Raw genomic sequence first — 24,736 nt, forward strand, 5'->3', positions numbered from 1 at the left:
TGTGACCCTTGATTTTTATTCTTGATTTGATAGAGAATGGTTGAAAGTTTCATCGAGGAAAGTTTGAGTAAAAGTTTCAGTCTTTCACTTTCGAGGCACATACTACCTTCATGCATATATATCTTGTTTGTACAACTCCAGTTGAAAAAGCAGTCACACAACACACAGTATTGATAACCGAGTGCTCTGGGGCCATATTTGTCAAAGAAAGCAGAAAGCCTTGAGAAATTCACATTGTTTCTCAATGATTTCTTTCACTCATCCATCACAGCAACGTCTCTAGGGATACCTGACAATTCTCTCAGAGACAGCTAGCTCAAAGCTATAAACAGAAAATTGCAGCGTTGCAACTCACAACTCTTTGGAAACCTACCAACACTGACATTTCAGGGATTTGTTACGTTTCTGCATTGCAAACTTTCACCAAGGAATATCGATATTGCATCCTGTCTGGACACCAGTCTCCTTAACAACATTTACAATTTTGTTCATAATATGAACACTTCCTACTTTTGCCGCAAGGCAGTAATAGATCCATAGCCACTGTTACAATAAAATACAGCAAAAACGTTTTTTTGGTCTAGTATTTCCATAGATGATCTACAACAAAACATACAATACTCTGTCATTTAATTTCCAATGTTACATTTTGCCATTTACCTGTAATCTAAGCTGTGCCATGTCTCGCATCAATTGATTCCTGCGTGCCTCTTCTTCTGCCTACAAATAAAAAAAAATTGCAAAAAAATACAAAATTTTAGATGTTCATAATAATTTTTTAGGGCAGATCCTTTTTTATCAAAAGTGGATTTACAACTTCTAGTTTAATTTACCACAGTTTTAAACACACGTCTGCATTCTTATCGTTTCAGCCGATTGCGCGTCATAAAGCCTTGATCAATGAGAACTGAGTTTCTCGCCCACAAAGCACAGGTCCTACAGTAATACTTGGATCTGCCTTGTTGATAAATCTTCTTTGCACCGAAGACCGCTCAGCAAGCTCATTGACTTGCACAGCGAAGCAGAACCCAACTGTTCGGGCACCCCACAGCACCAGAGGCATATCTCCCAGCACTTGTAAATTCTGATTACATAAAGAACTTTAATCGGCCAGTGTCCTATTGGGACGTTTTACAATTCACCCGCCGATAAGATCGACTCAAGCCAGTTGATGAGAAGGCAAGTCATGGGTGACATTACGCTAACATGATGAGAACTTATAAAGGCAAAATTCACCCCCAGAGGATAGTTAACTTGTTCTTTTTCAGCCGAGGCTCAACATTTACATGTAATGTCGATGGATTTGAAGGAATGTTGTTTATGGATTACGCTGGTAAGAAAGGAATACAAGCTTTAGGATTCGACACCATTATTGACCAATTTTCACTGAGACTGTTTTATTATGAGACAGATAGATAGCACAGCAACTGCAGCATTAATCACACAGGTTTAAGTCATTTAATAAACCGTACATCTCAATAGGAAATATATAACCGGTTTGGCTTGCAGTTCTTTAAGAGAGGGCATATTTCTGTACGCAAACAGAAAATCATGCTGATTTCAAATGGTGACATGAATTATCTGTAAAAGCACGTTTTTGATGCCGTGCAGAAGTGTTTACAGTATTTTACATGTCCGCGATCTTTCACAGGATTTCTATGTGACCTTATTTTAGTCATTTTCCAATTTCCAATTCTGAGAGGCCAACTGATTGCATCAAGACTTGTCAAGAGTTAGAGATTGAAATACACTATGGACTGTTGAGAAATATGACCCTTCCCATCCCTTTACCCAGTTCACCCCCAGCTCCCTGTACACAGGTCCATACTCACCATTGAAAGTATTAGGTTTGGGCCTAACCATGGTGGTGAAAGGGTTATGTGACAAAATTTACGTCATTGATGTCTCTCGATCCTGCCACCTGCGTTCAGCATGGTCAGTAAATTATAGATGCTCACTGAGCAGATTTTAAGGCAAATATGTACATTAGTGGGCCCAGATATGCAGAAATACCTAGTCACCTAAGGGGCATTAGGGGTGGGGACAGCGTACATAACCAGAGGCCATAAGGAAACCCTTTCGTTCATATGAAATATGGCAGCTGCCAAATGTTGGACAGGATGTGCTCCCTCTTTTCAAAATACCTGACATCATCTCCTAGTTTGAAACCAGTCTCTACATATCTTTCTTGGTTTTGTCTTTGAGGTCCTGTGCCTTATTCTTTATCTGTCTGGTTTTTGTCAAATTTTTGTGTATGTAAATATGTGCTCATGACAAAGATTTTGGATGAATATGTCAGATTCCAGATTCTTTTCCTCGCTTGATCCAAAGATTTGTGTCCGTTGATCTTAAACACTTATGCTGATTACAGCATTTACACAAATTACCCAACTACAATCTCCATTGATAATACTGGGTTTGGGCCAAATTATGGTAAAAAAGCCTCCCTGCAGGTGTTTTATATACCAGATATATCCACATACAGAAAGTCACTTCCCTCTGGAAATGTAAGTTCAAGAAACATCAAATGGTCAAATCATGCAAGACTTCTGGCTCCAGACCCAAAAAATTTCAACAAAATGGCCGCCAATTGCCGATAGTCGACCATGTCGCAAAATATTTAAAATGCATAATCATATGAGCCAAAGTGCCTTTTCTTTTTGAGACAACTTTGAATGAAATCAATCAGGGCTTGTGTAAATAATAGCTCTTTACACAAAATGTCCGCCAGGCGGCCATATTAGATTAGATAACATCATAAATCAATGCCCATATGTATGTCATAGTGTGTTGTCCTCATACCAAACTTGAGACACATCAGTCATGTCTGAGAAATAGCAATGGACAGATGGATGGAAAAACGGATGGACAGACGGATAGACTGATGCACACATGGACGGAACGCAATCTGCAAGTCCCTGTTCCAGACTTCATCCAGCGGGGACTCAAAACCATAGCAACCACGATAACAGGGTGACAAGCCTTGGTGAGCAGGTTGGTTGTAAAATGACAGTAGCAGAAATGTTTCAGTTGGTCCAATCATTGTTAACAAAAGTTTCAATCATTACAGCTTTCTTCAAAAGTTTCTAAAGTATAATTTTTCCTTCCACTCTGTATTTGGAAACCATTTTATACATATACTTTTTCATCTGCTGCACCATTATAGTGATTAGACTTTCTGAAAACGAACACAGAAGATGGAAAAGGCCACTTCATGCTCAAAGAGAGTCCAATCAAGGCTACAAATCAAGGCCTGTGGTATAATTGTGTTAGGCAGACTATGAAACCTGATCACCAATATTAACTTGTGTAGGGATAATCAGCGTGGATGATGACATCATCAATCTAATGCAGCAATCATTTTGTCAGGTTTCTCATACTATATTCAGGGAAGGTTCACATTTCACTACTGCTTTGTCAAAGAATCATTTCCAAAAACTGGGAATTGTGTAAGGAATTGGTATGTTCAACCCTGGTGGACTTGCAACTTTCCAATTCCACTGTTAACTTCCAAGCTCTTTTTCCACTAAAAATTCATCATACGTCTGTGCATAGTCACTCTCCCTGAGAATTAACTATGACATTTCCATTAATAATTCTGTCCTTTTCTATGCCATTGTGCGTTTGCTAAGAAAGGAACAGGAGGGAATCTAGTCTGGGGGCAATTTCCCACAATGCAAGTGGCCAAATTGACTTCATCTCCTCGGAAATGGCCCATTATCATATATCTTAATTAGAATGAAAATTGGAAGGCACAAATGACGATTTACAGTTTTCAAATGAGCTAAGGTCGGCCAGAAAATTCTATTTTCAACTTAGCACAGCAATGAGGTCAGACCCATCAGAACATATTGCCAGAAGATCTCCGCTGTGCCGTCGCAAAGACTTGAAATTAAGACACAGAACAAATCAACATCACAAAATCATCGAAATAAATCTTATCGCTGACCTTTTTTTTTTTACTTTTGATACCTCTCAGAAGGGCTATAAAACTGAATAAAACATTTTGGGAATAATTCCCTACCGGGAAATAATAACTAAGGAGGAAGCGGTTTGCATCGTTTGCTATGATTTATATCTCTGTCTTTGTCAGCCAGTCTCCATTATTATCTCGGTGATCTCTCCAATTTAGCATGCTTTGCAATCGCATTAAGCATAGCTGAAAGGTCCACTGAGCACTGTATAAATTTTACATCAGGCTAAAGGCGGCTTTACTTTTTACTTTATACCACTGAGGTGCATGGGCTCGTTACTGTCTTCACGCATGAATGCCTGTGTAATGGAGAGATCGTTGTCCATGTTAAACATCATTTCCAATCTGGACGAGTAGAATGGAAATGCTCCGGCAAACTCCAACCTTTTTTCCTTGCCTACCCTCCTCCCTTCTTGAACAAACTCTTCCTTTTTGCTTCATCTGCTGTACATGCACAGCGATATTTGAATGTCTACATTACACAGCTTCAGATAATGATAGAGCACCACTGTCTGGGAATGTTGAAACTTGTAAACATTTTCTTGAAGGAGATGGGCGCTCTCTTAAACTTATCAAATATTTGTTCATCCTTTGTTATAGGGCAAGTAGTTGAAACTTTCATGACTTTTTGACTATTTTTGTTTTGTGTGTCAACAACAAGTTCTTGTTCTACTCCCAAAAGTGTGTTGAAACACCTGCTAACCAACTTGTCTACACAGCATAAATACATATTAACCCTTTGAGTGCTGTAAATTTTCCCGCTAAAATTTTCTGCAAAATTTTACCAATTTTCTATGAATTTTTTGTAATTTTTTGGGCAATTTTGGACCAAATGGTCATTACATTTCATTGGCTACAGTTTTTGATCAAAATTTTTTAAAAAATCTGAAAAAAATTGTCTGGGTTACATTTAATAAAGGCTGCAAAAATTGACTTTGGTGCTCAAAGGGTTAACCCTTTGAGTGCCAAAGTCAAAGTTTTGTTGCCTTCCTAAAATATACCCTAGTCAAATTTTTTTTTCCAGATTTATGCCAAAATTTGATAAAAAGCTGTAGCTAATGAAATGTGATGTCCATTTGGTCCAAAATTATCAAAAAAACTTTTTAAAAAATCATAAAAATTGTAAAATGCTGCATTAAAATTTTGGCGGGAAAAATTACAGCACTCAAAGGGTTAAGTGCTCTGTTATTGTTTATATTTGAAATGTTGTCCAGACGAGAATTCACTTGTCAACAATCAAACAATGTAGTGTACACATGTACAGACTGGGTTAAGGAGCTGAATACTGTGTATCTCAAAATGCTTGGGGAGCTGAACAAGAAACTGTAATGGACATTCAAAACAGAAAATTGTGAAAAAAATTTCCTAACATTTCAACTGTAAAATCCAAGAATTTCTTATGGTGTTGTGTGGAAATACTGACTGCAAAATTGTCTGTGGACCTGTCAGTCCGCACCTTGGCCCTTTGAAAGGAGCGGAACATGCCCTCAGTGATAAACACGGTTTCAGTTCACTCAATCTTGAAGGAAAGAGACTGAAGGCTCCATTCTATCAACCTAACTCTGCAATCAAAGCAGTTTTTAATCCCGCTTCATCAAGTACGTGTCCCCAGTGGGTGGTCGATCACACCACCATCATACATGATGATATAATAACTGCTTTGTACGACCAAACAGAGAGTTTAAATTTCATGAAGTTTTAATCGGAAGCTGGAATGACAGTTCATCAGATCATTGTTGTTTCATGCGGTGATCTATCTTTTTGATTCATATATTTTTCTATTAGAGTAGAGGAACCACACATGTGGCATGAAACTTTATACTGTTCTCTGTGAGCCATGACTTATCAATCAATTATTTAGGTGGCACGTGTTTTTAAGTAATTTACATATCACAGGGTTTTCTCAACTTTCTTTCTCCCAGGATATTCCAATTCACAACTGCCATAACAAAGTTGGTCAAAAGCGAGCTCAGTACCCAATGAACTTGAAGTTCTTGCTATATCCCATAATTTTCACTTAATCCCATAATTTTCATTCAATTTTATACAATATCAATTCAATGGTAATTATAACAAGGAAACATAGCTGGTTATTTTTGAAAAAAAATCCGAATCAATAATATTTGATGTGTTTTGAACATAACATTGTAATATTGAGGTATAGTATCTCAGGTTGAGAAAACATTATTCAATGCAATTCAACTTCACCAAAATAGGATTTGTTCTGATTGCCTCCCCCTGACTATTATTTTCACAGACCCTTCATACAGACTGCATATTAAACTGTAAAGTGCGGCGGCAATGTGTGTGGGAGAATTTTCGCACAGATGAGCTCACTGTTGTCATTAATTATGCTTGAATTCATACAAGTCTCTTTTATGCATGGTGATCACCAAGAAAGCCCTTAATGTACTATCTCACCGAGTGAGGCCAATATAAATGAAGTACACCGATATGAATTATTAAGGAGAGCACAGTTTCAATTTATGCACTTAGCTCATTTTGTGCACTACGTGTTATCAATGGAGGTTATCAAGGGGCTTGGAACACGGCACTGCCCATAAATACACATGGATCTAACCATCGCAAACACTGCCGTTGTACAGCCGCTTGAAGAAAATTAAACCATTTTCTGACATTTCCTTCGGGCTGAGGAGCCCTGTGTGCTCCCCTATCTTCACAGCCACGGGCACAGTTTAGAAATACATGCACCTGATTCTGAGCACTGTTGAAAATAATCATGTTGGTCAGCCATTTGGAAAACGATACACTGCACAAATCCTTTCAACTTTTTGTAATAAAACAGGGATCATGTTACTACGTTACGCTCACAGGCTACTCTAATACAACCATTTACATCATTAATATAAAAGAGATTATTTTCTCATACCTATTTATTTTCATGTTTAGACAAAACAGCATGTTACTCTACCAGTTGTGGGTCATTCCTATTTTTGCAACATATTGATCGTTGCACAAACCTAAACTGACTTTTGTTCGCATACACTGTGAATGGGGAGTAATATGTATAAATTACAAAACTGTGCAAACACAGAGCATGTAGAGAAATGGCAGTATATTGTTAAACTACTCCATTTTAATCTTTATTGTAAATTTTAACCTGCCATTTATTATGGCCTGTGCCGTAGTATGAGAATAAAATCAAAATTTCAGTGTTTGCGGGGTAGAACTAAATTTGTTAAATGCATTCGAGAAAATTCATTATTAAATATCCTAATCCCTGGAAATAAAATTTCTTATCATCCAATCTCTTAAAAAAAACGCAGCAGATGGTAGTGTAACTTGTATGGGTAATTGATACCAGTAATCTGAATCAGGGCAGTGTTAAATGTCAAAAATCAATGAAGATAGGGAGCCTTCTGGTACAAGATCACTAAGCTGAAACACCGTAAGACTGGGGAGTTCATATCATGACTATTGCCTGGAAGAGCAGTGACTTAGTTCTGTGAGTTGTGGAAGAACTGCTATTATTTTGTTTCTCCCAGAGGCTGAATCCAATTTTTTCACAATTTATCAAGAGAAGAAGCTGAGAATCATTTTATCGGTTCAAGGGAACGGATTATCCATTTTGTAGAGACAACCATGACTTTCCCCCACTTTCATTCAGATCGCTTTTGATTCAGGTTGTGTGTTTATCTGAGCTTTCAGTCAATTATTATTAAAACGAACAAAATGCATTATTTTGTGGGATATATTAACACCAATTGACACAAAATATAATGCACGTAGCTAAACTGTTCAGGGATACGACATCTGGAGGGCAAGTTGAAGTACCCTTAGCCTTTCATTATGAACACTAAATTATTATATTTGTCTTTATGAAATTATGAGTTTCACTGGTACACTGTCGAAGACAAAAATGACTCCTCTGGATGATGAAGGCCATGAGATCCAATGTCTTTGGCATCATTTAGTCTTCTAGCCAGAGGATGGCATTGAGGATGATTCAATATTGGTAGATTTACAGTGAGTTGAGGGGTTCAGTAAGGCCGCCTAAGCCATTCTACATTTAGTTGAATCTTTTTTGAATGTTAAAATACTATTGCTAAAACAGGTACACTTGAATACTTTACAATGTGAGGAATAGATAATGTTAGCTATTAATATTGATTATGCCACATGATCAACCTGTGATACAAGTTCACCTGTGATACAAGTTTGTTTCTAAAACTGACCTTTGACTTGTCTGACAAAGCTTCATCAGTCACAGAACAGTGGTGAAGTACAGAAATTTACTACAATGAAAAAGGTTTAATATCCCACTACCACTGTAAGACATATGCCCAGAATCCTGGTAAAATTGCAGGAAAAATTTCAAATATACTTTGTCCACAAAAAAAAAAAGAAAAAAAAAAGATACACTTCAGAGACTTACTGCATTCAGGTCCATCATGCGACATAAAACTCTACAGGGACTTTGGCACTTACCATGAGACAATGTCCTGCATATTACTCCCTATCATGTCATCATGGGTGAGAATCTACTCTCACAGAATATGGACTGATTGTGAAAGCCTTGGAAGAATAATCCAGCATTGCAGAGTGCAACATGCTCTTTTGACAGCCGGGTGAAATTAGACATATCCCTAGTGAGGGTTAAACAGACGTGGACTGAGTTCATGCCCTCTACCCCATCCACACGCTTGTCTGTCACCCCTCTGTACACGGAATGTAACAGTCCTTGACTGTATTAATAGTTCATTCGATATTCCACTGGAGACAACCCATGCATGCACAAAATCTGCTGGGAGTACCCACCAACTGCATTCCAGGGGAACCTGAAATGGTATCTCCTAGTTACAGCTAAAGGACTGGAATTTTCACACTGGGGGGTAGTGAAAAGAGGGAGGGCTTCCCTGACATGAAGAAGACACTTTTAGTTCATTTCCAATTATTTCCAGATATCTTGTAGCCCCGAGTGGAAGAAATGGATTACCCCGGTGAGCTGGCTTTTTGCGCCGGCCATTAGAAGTATTAACACAGGCCGGCAGCCTTTCCTTCTCTTGATATCGTGACTATGAGTGTGTTAAGATGTTTATCCAATTCTCAAGGGTAGTCAAGTGTGAAATGGAAGTCCTAAAAAAACCATGAGAGTCAGTCAGCCATGCTAGCGATAGGTTCGCCCTAATTAGATAGTGGGCCATGACACAGATGTATTGTGGGAATTTGCTCCTAAAGAGAAGGGCTGGGGAATAAAAAGGGGGAGGTGCTTGAAGGAGGGAACCCTGAACAATCAGAGATGATATATGTCATGTCTTCTGTAACTGTGAATGTGTAGTCTATCCATGCATTGTATGCATTTTATCGAAAACGTCATATATTCAAGGGTATATGACCATATGCCTAATTTCATATATAGCATGCCTGCACCTTGACCTATAGACAAGCAAGTCACTGTGTGATTTGCACAGCCGCAAAATGACCAGCTACATTTTATAAAGCTTCACTTTTTGCAATAAAACCATTCATGATTCATTTCGCCCTCAAGAGTTACAGCTAAAATTGGCCTGGTGGGTTTGTCTTCGATACAGCAGCATGGTATTAAAGCGGACACATCACCAATGGCCATGCTTGAATTGACATAGCACATTTTCTATTATCATCTATTATCATTGGGTTCCGATGCAAGAGCAAAGAGAGACAATCTTTCATCTTCACAGTAACAAATTTCCACATGTTCGTCAGTGCTGATGCAATGCATAAAAGCAGTGAAATTCAACAAACGAGTGACCAGCAGTAATATTAACCCCATTTTCCTGTATAAAGTCCATCTTTTTCGTGATACAATAATAGGTTTATACCAAAGATTGGTGGGGGGGGGGTTTGAACAGATCAGAGGGTGCCAGCACAGCCTGATTCTGTAATTTGTGTCAGTATTATTACCATTCATCATTGAACTTGTTACCCTTCACCCTTCAAACAATGTAATTTTTCCCGCCTAATTTTAGTGCAACATTTCACCAATTTTTCTGTAATAGTTTTGATAATGTTTGAACAAAGGGACATGAATTTTCATCTGCTACAATTTTTTATCAAAATGTTCCGTAAAATCTGAAAACAAATTGTCTGGATCGGAAAAATATTATCAGTGTTAGATATTAAAAGGCAACAAAAATTGCCTTTGGCTCTCAAAGGGTTGATTTCCCCAAGTTAGCAGTCTAAATTTGCTGTGGGAAACAAAAGTTGGGCCAAACTGGTGGTGAAAAGGATTATACTCATTTCTAAGGCCCTAAGAGAATACAGAGGCTGATAACGTCAAACAAACTGATCAAATCAAGTGACAAGTAATGCATCTCACCAACTGAAATCCAAGGCAATCAGACCTTTTTTTAACTCATTCCTCTAAAAACTTTGTCCATTAGAATAACTTCTTTTCTTCACTTCGCCAGAAAGTATGGATTTAATCCTTGCACTGCGCTTTTCCAAAAAGAGGTTCATTTAATCCAGGAGATTAGGGTAAATATCAACAAAAACAAGCAATTTGCAGGGCCAATTGATGACACCTAAGGCCAAAAAAAGAAAAAGAAATGTTTCTGGTCAGCGCGCACGTCACTTGAACAACAGCGCGTCACCCTTTTTTTTCTGTTTGTGGCCGGCGGCCGTGGCTGACACCAAACCAAAATGGCTGAGGAGAAAGAGAAAATTCTTTGGGGCCATGATCAGTGACTGCATGAACAGTATATATGTGACTATATTGATAAAACTATAAAACTGACCCTCCCTTGAGAGAAAAAAAAAATAAAAATAAAAAAAAATAAAATTCGCGTCGCCGCACCATTTTTTAAAGAAAGACCTGACCAGAAACATTTCTTTTGGTTTTTTTGGCCTAACAAACAGAAGGGACTGCCTACAATACTAATTCTATCAGAATGTAACACACTGAAGGTAGGAATACATTGACAACATCCAGATTAAAGATACAAGATGTGAACTCGTACCGTAATACCTTACCATATGACACACAACGCCTTAATGAACACAGTGTGTAGGAGAGCAGAATAATATATCGCTGGCAATATCATTTACCTATCTTATCATCCCCTCTAAAATTTCATGGTTTCCAATAAAAAATTAATAAAAGCAGACTGATGCTTGCGATCCTAATTTATATCCTCCCATACAACAGTACGTAATTCGTAACTACATTACATAGAAGCTAACAGTTGTATTAGGCATAGTAGTGCTCTCTCTTGTTTGAACATAGTATCTGGTATAGTTTCCTAAAATTACCAAATGGCAAAATACAGTAAAAAAACACAATGAAAACAGGCTGATTGCTGAGCACTCTCAGCCACACAGGCAGTATATTAAAAGCTCACTTTAACGTGAAGCTATAAAAACCCAACCAGTTTTTTATCGTTATATAGTTTTATGGCACATGAGAGGAAAAGTTATGGCCATAATAACATCTAGAAGTTTTAATTTCAGGTTTACGACGGCCAATTGGAAATCAAAATTAAACCCAAACTTCTGTGAAAATGAAATACGACCATGATTATGTGACTTGGGAGGGAAGGCTGACTGAGAGAATCAGGAACTTGGAGCTACAGAGACAGAGAACGTGCGGTAATATTTATGTACTCCAGACTGACTGTGATCATCAAGGCCTGGTGAGGGGGCTAGCCAGTCGGTGAATGGGGGAGACATCACATGATTTCCAACATGTCTCTTCGCTGGCACAGAAAATAAGCAGCCCATCTGTGGATTATGGATTATGGATTACTAGAAAAAGCAATAAAGGTTTCCACTTTGCGGTACTCTGTGAACTTTTAACAGGCTAGGATATACATCGGGGAATTTTCACTATTACTGCCATATCCAGCTGATAGAAAGTGTTATAATTAATGTTAAAATGAGCAGCTGGCATAAAAGGTGAATCTATCATAGAAGTGTCTGCAGAGTGTTATCTTATGTGTGCTGTGTAAAACAGAACTTGTCAAGATCACACATGTAGTTTAAACTTTGCCATAGTGTGACTTTTGTGTTTTCAATTTTGGAAAACAAGTGATTCACACACCAAAGACTTCCTGTTGGACAAAGACAAAATTGTCATCAATCCCTTTTGCTTGAAGAAGTCCATCTCAAAATGTCATATTCTATTGGTTCCCGGTATGGCCTTTCTTTTCATGGCTGTATTGTTATCAAATGCTGTGATTGAAACTATAAAGTACACTGTACACAACCAATTACAGTAAGGTTTACATTCTGTGATCAATCTCCATCCAAGAAAACAACCAATCACTGGAAAGGTTGCATTCTGTGATAAACCTCTATCTAATATTACTGGCCAAACAAGCCTTTTTAAATCAGCATACGAAAGTAAGCAGAAGTACATATTCTCAGAATAATTTTCTGCCAATCAACTGACCTCTTTCAGAATTTACCAGGCTGAAAGATGTCTGCCTACAAAGCTACAAATGATTGACAGTCATTGGTTAAACACACGAAACAACAACTGATCTGTTTTCACGGCAATGTTTCATGTACACGCTTGTTTACACTATAGGTGAATACTCCAATATGTTGCCTGGTATAATTCACCAATAGATACACAGCTTTAAAAAAACATCAGTGAAACTGGGTAGGTCTCTAGTATCTACAACCTTTGACCTATTATCAGAAAGCATGAGGGGCAACATTCAAGTAAAGCTGAGTTTTACAAATTTAAGGTAGAAAGGGCCACAGGGACAGACATTTGGAATCTCACATTTGTACAATTCTTTTTTGGTCTACTGCTTGTAGAGGGACATTTTGAAGCTTATGGAGTCAATAAGGTGTTCACCAGCTTTTTGTGAAAATCGGAAAATTTTATTTTTCCCCATAGAGTTAACATAGGGACGGCATGGCCAGAGTAAATGGTGGGTAATTTGTGTCTCCAGTACAAAATTTTGCACTGTGACCCCAATTTTTATTCTTGATTTCAAAAGGGAATAGTTTAAAGTTTTCTTACGGAAAGTTTGAGCAACAGTTGAAGTCTACAATTTCGAGGGGCGACTATATTGGCAAGTCACATGCCAACATGGGCATACATGTGCTTTATCACCTTTCATGGCGTACAGTTGTCAAGTTGACTACTACCGATACATCAAAAAATATATGGCAAGGATTTCGGGCGGGTAAATGAGTCCTTGGTTGAAAATGCTACAAATTATCAAATTGCAAATCTGGTTTGACTGAGCCTTGATGTTGACAACTAAGAGAGAAATGCGTTGAAACTAGAAATTAGATTTCTGGTTTGGCATGCTCCATAATAATACCAGCCTTGGAATTCTTTGCAGAATTTGGAGTCACTTTTGCCTTCCAGACTGATAACAAGAGCAACTACTGCTCTCCTCAGCAGGTCAGACAAGTATTGAATTATTTTCACACAGTGAGATCCGATCTTGCCACCAAATTTGTCCCCTATATCTTTTGTCTACTTCATCCTGTATTAAATGGTGATAAACAGCATTGCACATCCTGTGTCTTTTCACCGCAGGGCATGCCCCGAGCCAAGATAGCAGGTTCAATTCCCCATTTTTTCTCCTTTCCCCGGCTGCAGGAGTCCCCGGCTAGAGATAACTTTGGACTGTAAATTTTCAAGTTTGTTGAAATAACTTGACTGATAGCAATCAGACCACACAAACGTAGCGTAAACTCTTGCCAGACTCTTGCCAGACTGTTTAGCGTAAACTCTTGCCAGACTGTTTAGCCATCCAATGGATACAGAATCCACCATTCATCAACGTTACCACGAGGACCACTTCAATCTGCTTCTCTTTAAAATGTTACTTTGTCTCTGGGTCTTAACACACCCTTGTAGATCAACTCAGCCAAACACTTACGGCAGCCATGCCAATCTAATAATTTGTTTCATGTACTTCCTTTCGGTGATTTGAATGTTGATCACAAGTGTAAAACAACGTGGGGGCATACAATGTTGGAGTGGGGAGTGGAGGGCAGTCTAAGTGTTTTTAACAGATGCTTTTGTCCTTTTATCACCATTTTGTGCTGTAGTCCTATTGCTTACTATGGTTTGATTGAACTTTGACCTAAAATATGGGGGAACCCAGGTGACAATGTTCACTTTTGTATTGAATGTTTTAATCTCTTCAATCAATCAATCAATCAATCAATCACACTTGATCAGTTAAGCTTAAGTCCATTTCTTAATAAATAATTCAGAATTTTATTGTCAATTGACAGAAAGATTTTCTCTGAATCACTCCCTAATGTTATGATCGACTTATTATGGCAGATGACTATCCACAAATCAACAACAAGCTTGTTTCTAGGGCTTGCGCAATATTGACCAATCAGCTGTCAGCTTGTATCTTGACCAAGTCTGCACCAACAAATCAGCAGGCACTTTCTATCCTGGCCTTTTGCAACGCTGACCAAACAGCAATCACCTTGTTTCTGTAACTTTTCCAGCTGCTGTGTTGTAACCGCCATGTGTATTCAATGGTTGCAAAATGCAAGGATGTGCAGCGTCTTGTACACATGACTGACATTTGCAAGCCAGAACGAATGAATAAGGGTCATGTACCAGTAAATGCCGCCATGCACCAATAAAAAAAACAGGCTTGGGGCAAATTCCACGATGAACCAAGCGGAGTAACCAAGCTAGGTTGTTGATTACATGTTCACGCACGGTTACTAGGTGACCTACAAGGTTTGATTCAGGAGTTCGCAAAGACAAAGGCAATGTCACGGTCCGTTTGTGAGGGGACCTTGGTAATGTGTAATATTAACTGCCAGAGTCATTCAAGAACCAATTGCTGATGTGAGAACAGATTCAACCATTTTGAGAGAAGGGGTGTTTGCTGCATTCATCCAGTCCATTCTCTTATTACATAGAGATTTACCTGGTAGTCACGCACTGCAATCAATATCTCTATTAGACCCTATCCAGGCTCTTTAATCCTTGTGATACAACAGCAGCGGTTGTTATAGCGTGGTGAATCTCTCTTGTCATCCTCTTGGTGGCGCCATTATACGTTCCAACTGCGCGATCAATGCGGGTTTATTCTTTCAGAGCCTGTTTTCCAACTTCGGGTTTCAACTTTTTCTAGGTTTTACTCAGCCACACCTTCTGGGACATTATTGTAAACAGTTACGCTGCTGCCTGCGGTCTGATGAATGTCACACATATATGTGATCCATTTCAGCCCACTTCTTTCACTTCATTTTTGGAGAATGACCAGTGGGAGAAAAGTCGCGAATGCCCAGCATACCGGCCATTCTTTTGAGGTTAAGCGGTCAATGTTTGTTGTTTTGAGACGAAAGGGAGGAGGGGGCACTCTCAGTCAGTTGTTACAGTTACACAATGTTTTGAAGCTGCCCCTTTCAGAGGAAGAAAACAAGCGATGGCTAACCAAATGTCATTGAGCAGAATGAAGGCAGGTGGTACGAGGAATTAATGGTGTGTGACTCCTATACAAAACACTGGTGATATTCAGCGTAAATGAGAAAAGAGATATACACTAAAACACTTCATGCGTGGAATTTTTAAGCTGACAGCTCCGGGAGATTCACGACAAAAGATGCGAGGCGCCAACAATTGACAATGACAAAATGATCTTAAAATGACCCAAAAATATAATAAAATCTCCCTGCTCGCCCGCTCATGCATAGCAGAGAGCAACAACTGCTCGGGCTAATTACGCTGGCTGGCCGTTCTCTTTGTGCTTGCCTGCTGGAGTGTGACATGTCAAGCTAGGAGTGGCTGCTTGTGTGGTGATGTTAATATCCTCCTGCCAAGTGTAGGTTTCACCTCGAATGCACCTAAAACGCACAGGGGGGAGGAGTTGAGATGTAGATAAGACGGAGCCCCCTATTGGGCAAAACGGCGGGATTTCAAAACAAACACTCATTTCTCACACAGCATTACTTTACTGTCTTGGAATAAAAGATTTAATGAAACTTGAGGGAGGGGGAAAAAAGCGAGATTGGGAGACCATGTGCTGGGCACATCTATCATTTGAGCATGCTCAATGACTTCCACCATCATAAATCTTTTATAGGATAGATTTGTGAGAATTCACAATTTGCCAGTAAAACGCCGTTCTGTTCAAATATTCATCTCATAAAGCCAGCTGCATGGCCAGTCTTTTCACATACACTAAAGCAAAACCATTACACATACTTGAACATCGAATCATCCTTTTTCTCTCACAGGAGAGAGAGCCCCCAGGGTGACTGTCCGTGTCGTATACAAGCCACATATATTTCTCCCTGTTGTTTTGGTTTTATGCCCTCGTAAAATTGAGCTGTTAAAGCGAAACTCATTTAATGTTAGCGCTGGCGAGATGCACACACGAAGGCCAGACAGTAAAATAGATAACTTATGGCGGTTAAAAATTGTTCATGTCAGCTTCAATGCACTGTTGTGTGCCGCTGGTTTCATTCCTTGTAGGTCAGGAAGAAGGTAGGAGGTGGGGGTGGGGGTGGGGGGTATTGGTAATATTTTACTGTGTGACTACCTCTTTCCGTAACATGGGGAAGATGAACATAGCTCATTTTACGAGCCTGCTCAAATTACTGAAGTCAAATGATGACACACATGCACAGCATGTAAACATGGAGAACTCACGGCTTCATTGACATGATCATCACACAGAATTCCACTTCTTCATGGCAAAGATGCTGTCAGCTCTGAAAAGCCCCAGGTTTTGCTGATTGAATATCAAAATAGTTTGAAGCGAGCGGGGCATGCAGAAGTGATACCTTGCCGCATAACAAAACGCTTTGCGGCCTGACTTCACAAGTGGAGACGCATCTGAAGAATACTGGATACGATCTTCATTGTGAAAATGTACACCTACTTGGGGGTCCTCTCAGAGCTCTGAAAAGTAATTGGAACCCCTAGCACTTTGTTGATTGGTGACATTTCTTTCCGTGAGTTGAAAAGTCTTGCCAAGGTGACTCTATGACCCAAAATTTATCTTACATTTTTTTTTCACTGCTTGAAAATTAACTAATCATTTTGCGGATTTGTTATTTCAAGTTCTGTGATAAAATAGAATGTGAGGTTATAAAGACATCCTGCATAAAAATATGTGCTGAACTACAAATGCACAACAGAATTTGTTCCTGGTAGGTCTCAGTTGGTATCAGATGGTAACTTTTGAGAATTCTCTTAAAGGGACAATTCTTGACTGCGGAGTGATGTCAGTAGGTGAAACGAACGTGAGCGGAGGATCAGACCATATAGAAGAGTGAATGATACAAAAATTGTGTGAAAACAGCAGAACTAAAAGTTATGTCATTTCTGTTTGTTGAAACTTTGAATATTAGTGGTTGAAAAATCAGAACTTCAATTATTTGTTTTCACCGTGCTGTGATGCAAAAATGACGTAAGACCCCGCAATTACCCAGATGGCCCATGGTCGAGAATAGCAATAACTTTTCACACTACTGTCGGTGCCTGTATCAGTATACTATGAAACAAATACACTTCACTGTTTTGTCTCTGTAAGTGTGTTTGCAAAACAAAGTATTAGTTTTGCAAAACACAAGAAATTGTTTACTATATGCAATGCTATTGTTGACAAATGAATTCTAGTCTGGGCTTTATATTCATTGGTCGACAATAACATTGCACATTTCACACATGTGGGCTGGGTTGACTTTGTTAAATGTGTTTTCATGGTAGAAAATTAGGCCCTTGGATTGAAACACATGCCTTTACACATTACCTCATCACAGCACAGTATGTGTACATCATCTTCAATGAAATGTTTCTAATTCATCGGTATCATCTCTTCTTGATCAATAAGGAATTACCACTGAAAAGACACGACTTCTTGAGGCTCATTGAATCACCAAATACAACACTTGGAATTTGTCACACCTTCAATTTACTGGGACCTTAGTCATAAAAATCTCAAGTGCTCTGGCATAAACCATGAAATCCAAAGTCATGAAGACATATCCATCTCTTGCTCTGTAGAGTTTACTCAGTACGAGACAAACCAAGCAAGAGCAGATGCGGCTATTTGAGCACAGCTTTCTATGGTTGCAAAACTTTGGACAATTAGCAGCATAGAAAAACATGGTCAGGATGCTTAAAACTCAGAATACAAATACGATGGGATTTAAACAAAGCGTGGGTTCATCACAAACATTTCACAGCTGTTACGGGGGAATATTTACAACACCCTAGACGGAAAAGAATTAATATAAGAAGAAACGATAACCTGCTGTGGCTGCTATACTTCTTGACATGGTCTGCAGATTTTTACACTGCATGAATGAACCCACTAGTTCTACATCATTGCATGGCCAGCTGTCATTCGGTACAAATGAGACACCACTAACATGCCGAGTTCATGCATATTTCAGTACCTTGTATGTTTCTCGCATTTCTCTTCAGCGCGTTTATTTCTAATATTACACTGTCGCAATGTTGGCTCCCCGGTCGCATTCAACGCGATCAATTATTTCGGTCTGTGATCCTGGTGAATGTTCGTAATTGGTATTTACTAGCTGCAAGTGACAACTATGAATGCAAAACTTGACACTAGGGAACCCGTAAAGAAAACATAATTGTCAGAGTTTATTACTTCACTGTTAGGCTGCATTTTCTCTGCGTGTCAAATTCAAATTTCATATAAAAAACTAATTATTGTTTTTCCTGCGTGCATTCGAGTCAATTCCACTTTTTGAAAATACACATGCAATGAATAAAATAATAAATTTTATTCATTTGATGACAAACTTACTTCCTGTGATATTTCTTTGCTATTATACACCTGTACCCACATATTAAGACTGATAAATTTTATTTTTTATGCATTACAAATAAAAAATAAAGACTTGCTGGCCCTTCTTTCTGCAATCATGCAGCTGCAGTAATGTCCACTTGAGCTAGTTTCATCTGAACAAGTTGTGCAAGTTTACTTGTTAACCGTACATTAGATCTTACCACCGGAGGACACTGTGCAGAGTGTTTCTGAGAGCTTGTTGACCTTAATCTCCACATGTAAAATTACTTCATACCTCCTCCTTGGCAGTACGCTGTCTGTCTACTTGTTACCATCATCTGTTGCTTTTGCTTCAGCTTACCCTCCTACTACCCATCAACGCCCTCTTGTGAAATCCTTGAGCAGACGAGCACTCCAATTTTTTCCTTCTCAAGGTTCTCTCTAATTCACACTTTTTGCAACATCATTTACAAAGGCTAGGTGTTGATTGTCCTTTCGAGAACGTTGCAACTACCTCCTCTCAGGCAACTGAGAAACCCTCCGCATCTGTGTACATATGGTGCATAAAAACTTTCACAGGCAGAAATCCTATGATAAAACTGCCAATGCTTCTAAAGAAGCGCTTCCGGTATCACACACTTTGACCCTTATAAATTTTGCCCAGTTTATATTTCATCATAAGGTCAAGTTGGTTAAAACTAGTGAAGCAAAAATGTCCCTTATAGTGCATCTTAACAAAGACTTGAAGATTTGAAGGTCCCTGAAGACAGAGATACTGTAAAAATGATTTTTACTGACTTAAGCTGCTATAACATACCAAGCCAAGTGGGTGAAAATACATACGGTTTTGGCTAAATACCACTTTTTACTGACTCGGCAGGTGGGGAAGTTAATACTGTCCGACAGGGAAAAGATTAAACTTTCATATGATGTTTCAAACCTTGAAATTAAGCACCACCTCCCTAACTATCAATTTGTAGATTTGAAAACTTTCCTTTCCATTCTTTCACCTTATCCCCTGATAATAATCCAATATGGGGTATGTTTAACCTGCTCACCCAAATTCCCTGTAAACAGGTCCACAATCAGCATTGATAACAACAGGTTTGGGCAAAACCATGGTGGTTACGGGGTTAATCAAAATATCACTGCCGTCACATGAAAACATTCTCCTTCTGACATTGAGAAATGTCATTCATTTCACAGCAGCCCTTGTTCCCATCCCAACAACAGGGAAACAGCTTCAACGTCCCATCACTCACAAAAGCAGTTTAAACCTGAGACTGCTCGATGGGAAGGTTAGTTTAATAAATGCAGCCAACGCTACATGATGCACATGAAAAATTTAAATGCCAAATTTAAAAGCTTTTTCCTGCCCTACTTAGGAATTACCATCACATACAATGTCTTTCTTGATGTAATGCATAAAAAAACATGATGATGACAGCTTTAAATCCACGCAGTCTGCAATCATCACCAGCCTTCTCTCTGAACTAGCCACATCCCAGTGAAAACCGCATTTACCACAATCGCCAGGAAATTAACACGTCTGAAGGATTGTCCTCCCAGGTCACGATTCCACAGATACAAACCAGTGCTCGACCTCTTCAATCAATCCACAGAATACTCAAAAAACCAACACTGCGCAGCGCAGCCAGACTTTTTTTACAAGCCACCTGAGACGGAAATTTACCCGTCAAATCCAGCGCTAAGACTGACAGTCTCTTGTTAATAAGACGCACGACTTCCTTACTAATCAGATATACTTAAGGAGTAATATATCCTTACTTGGGCAAGGAAGCTTTTATGGGAAGGAAAATGACACCTTTCATTAAACTTTAATACCTGTTCATTACTTTACTTACTGATGTTGTAACTGGGTAATATCATGTAAAGCAGCAGGAAAAAAAAAGTAAAACATCAGCAGACACTCATGGAATAAGAATGCAGGATACGCCTGGCAACTCCGCAGGGAATCCATTAAATGGATCTTATTGATTGGCTTGAATAATGGAACTATCTTATTTGTCAGAAAAGAAATTTAAAAGGGAATTCATGTTTCATTGGATGTAAAGTCATCTCCCGCTAATTTTGTTTTCATTTTGCCCTTAAAAAAGAAAGGAAAGGAGAGAGAAAAGAGATATTCCACTTGACTAACAGCCTGAAAAGTAATAAACCATTTGGAATGTGAGCTCCCATTACGTGATGTCATACTCTCACATGGATATAGGCCGATTAACAGATAAACTGTAGGTACTGCGGACGTCATATAAATTATAAAATAGTAATTATTTTATAGTTATTAAATCATATATTACATGCACTCACATCCATAAACATGTATATAAATGCACATTTATAAAAAATAAATGTTTATATATATATATATATATATATATATATATATATATATATATATATATATATATATATATATATATATATATATATATATATATATATATATATATATATATATATATATATATATATATATATATATATATATATTATATATATATATATATATATATAGATGAAAGTCCGGAGCTGGATTATAGATTAAAACATTTATTCGCTACTCAGAGTTTCGTGCATCTTGCGATGCAGTCATCAGTCATCACCTGTTTATTTATATATATATATATATATATATATATATATATATATAATATAATATATATATATATATATATATATAGATATATATATATATATATATATATATATATATATATATATTATATATATATATGTAAACAGGTGTATAAATGCACATAAAAAATAATGTTTATGTATGTGTGTGTGTGTGTGTGTATTTGTGTGTGTGTGTGTGTGTGTGTGTGTGTGTGTGACATTTACAAAAATAGTGCAAAAAATCATCAAAAGTTAGAGTTATTGACCCTTTAAAAGTCAAACATGTTTAACCATCACTGCTAATAGACTTGACATTAGTTATGTTATTCACGTTAACACAAAGCAAGAACAGAATGTAATGAAAGGTGACACATATGCGCAAATTGCATTTTTATAAAAACGTCCACTTGGCATTAATAATAACAAACATAAATGAAATATGCCCTCAAATATAAATTAAACCCCTATAATAGTGTGTGCATTTATAATTATAAAATACCATAAAGCACCTGTCATTATTAAAAGTAAGTTTCTTTTGCTTATCACTAAATGAACATTTTTTCTAGAATAAAAGTCATATATGTATACAAAACATTTTGAAATGTAAAATAACCCAATTTCTCGTCATTATTGGAATAAAAAACATTGTTTATCAATGATGTCATGGCAGGGAAAGTTCACGACTTGGTAAGTTTTGCAGTGATCCACAAACTTTCAAAGTTGTGAAATTAGCATTTAAGGAATTTGTTTTCATGAAAATTTGAACCAAGTGAGCATAATCATTCAAGGTGCACAGATGTTGTTAAGAGACATTGCGACAAAATGTCATGATAAATCACCACGGTTGCACATGGCACCACCCTTCACTTTCTTCACTTATTAGTACAGTGCACACCGTACATATCAATACAGACAGACTGACAGACAGACAGACAGACAGACAGATAGAAAGACAGACAGTCTCAGAAACAGACAAAAAACACAGACACAAACACAAAAGAAGTTCACATTCCAGCATGTGAGCAGGACCATACATGTAGAGTGACGGAATTTGTACACACATGCAGACAAGTAATAGTTCTACTCCGGAATAAAAATGACGCGATGTGTTATATATACTCAGTACACGCTAAAGAAATCACTTCATCGCAGTACAAACAAACCCACGTGTACAAACTGATGGAAGAAAGATCAGTGATGATGGAAAAACAAACTTACAGTTAATATGGTGTGACACTTTACACATCATCTTTTCTCATCGCTTGATGCACACTTTGGTATGAATTCCTCAAAACACCCAACAATTCTAGACAACGAATCAAACCAATGTAGTGATTTTTATGGAAACCTACACTCCCTGTGCTGTCATGTTTCACCAGATCAATTCTATACCTGCCGGTTACCATGGAAACTGACTGACTCAGCATAGCTCCATCCCATTGGTAGAACCATGTCACATCAACAGACCCCTCTTACTGACATACACTGTTGCAACAACCAGTGCTGCTTGCAAGCCACTGCCATGGCAACAGATGCTACACTGCCTGGGATACCAGATGGAGTGCACTGCAGTAGAAAATTTAACAATATTCTCACTATATAAAAAATGTTTGTTTTTTTGTGCAGAAAACCATAAATCCATCACGGAGGAAAAATGACACTTCATGCGATGCCGATGATGTGACATCCATTGCCGTCTATTCACGCTTGCTTTTTGTGTCAGCCTTAAAAAATAATTTTCAATGCTTCAAAGTGAAAGAGTCCAAAAGTGCATGAAATTCAAAACATAAAGCCTGACAAGGTTTTAAATACACTCGCTTTTTCCACAAGCAGCTCGATTTTATTCAGTGTTCAGTGATATGGATGAACAAGTAGAATTCAAAGTAATTTGCATGCCAAACAACCGAACCAGATGCAACTCGACAACAACTCCAGAAACTTGAAATGAATTGCTTTGTTGCCATGGTTATGCGGAATTCTGTAAAAGTTGCTGGTCTGGGATGATGATGAAGGCTGCAAATTCCATGAGGCACAGAGACGGCCCATGAACAATTCATGGTTTACAGTAACTTTCACTTTTTTGTCATTTGACAGAATTGTTTTTTCAATCCTTTTTCTGACAATAGTTCGACAAGATTCCTTTGGCTAGGCAAATCCGCTCACATCAGTGTGCTATGATCCCCAGCGAAAATACCTCTCAGTAAACGGCATTGTTCTATTATTCAGAAACTGTCTCTCAGCGATGAGCTGAGTCCAGAAGTGTCACCCGGCAATATGCTGTAACAATAAAAATAACGGACTAATTCCGGGATTGCTGTTGCCAAAGCAACTGGAATGAGAAATGTGGAAAAATATGATCTGTAAGATTAGAGAACAGGCACTGAGGCATGGTTCTTGGAACAAAATTCTGAAGCCATATTAACGCCGTAGATAGCGTTGCCAAGGTAACCCGAACAGTGGTTTACATTTTGAAAAGCCCGGAGGAATTTCAAGTGAATTAATTTTCAGGGAAGGGACTCCAGTTTCCTGATGTGTGGAGATAGGGTCTTTAGCAGATAAGTGTTAATGGACTTATTACGACTGGGGACTAACTGTAAAGATGGCGACGCTGATAACATTATAGTTACACTTGTATCGGCTGCAACTCACACTTATGGGGATAGGGGGAAAAGTTGAGCAGGGAAGATTTTATCTGGTCGGATATAATTCATTGCATTTCATATTAAAATGGACAACAGCATTGGGAGCGTTTTATCAGGCAGTCAAATCACAGACTGGCTTTGTGGACTTGGTGTATTGATAATGCAATGGCATTACAAGGAGGGGAGGGGAGGCTTAGGAATGAGAGACTGCAGTGTGGCAGGCCCTCATTTCAAATGACAACATCCTTGACGGGTGATATGTGCATAGAAGGCTGCAGTTCAAACACCCTAATAGCAACTCATGTAGATTACGCAATCTCTTGCCCCGGCAATCATTACACCATCACGGCTCCAATCTTCTGAACATCACTCCCAAGTAGCCAACAAATATGGGTTTAGATACCAGTACATGTACTTGATATTTCAAATTACTTTTTCACAAAATGTCATCCTCTTTTATTGTAACATAGTCCAATTATTTCTTCTGAGCAGTACAAGCAGTGTTGGCGTGACAACCATTAATAATGACACGTCCCTAATTAAGCCACTGAACCAGCTGATTTCAAATTGTTAACCACCATTTGCTACGGGTCATTTATAAATCTGTAGACAATGCTTTTATAGATTAAGAGCTTCACCGATAAACTTTCTAGCCCCAAATGAATTTGCAAAGATTTGTATATTTCTTTTCTGTTCTTTTACCAAAGAATAAAGGTATAATGTCCGCAGCTTCAATGACGCTGTTCATCGATGACCACATTTTGGAGTATACCTAA

The 24,736-nt window shown here is 38.2% G+C and overlaps 1 protein-coding gene across 1 annotated transcript in view; it reads right to left on the bottom strand.

Moving 5' to 3' along the window:
• LOC139121492 (nonsense-mediated mRNA decay factor SMG5-like) overlaps positions 1-24,736 on the bottom strand; it is a 95,575-nt gene that overhangs the window by 11,044 nt on the left and 59,795 nt on the right. The window contains exon 15 of the mRNA XM_070686395.1: positions 661-720. Coding sequence (XP_070542496.1) covers positions 661-720 — 60 coding nt within the window. The remainder of the gene's footprint in view (positions 1-660; positions 721-24,736) is intronic.

The sequence above is a fragment of the Ptychodera flava genome, chromosome 21 (genome assembly GCF_041260155.1).
Source record: "Ptychodera flava strain L36383 chromosome 21, AS_Pfla_20210202, whole genome shotgun sequence".
Classification (NCBI taxonomy): Eukaryota; Metazoa; Hemichordata; class Enteropneusta; family Ptychoderidae; genus Ptychodera; species Ptychodera flava.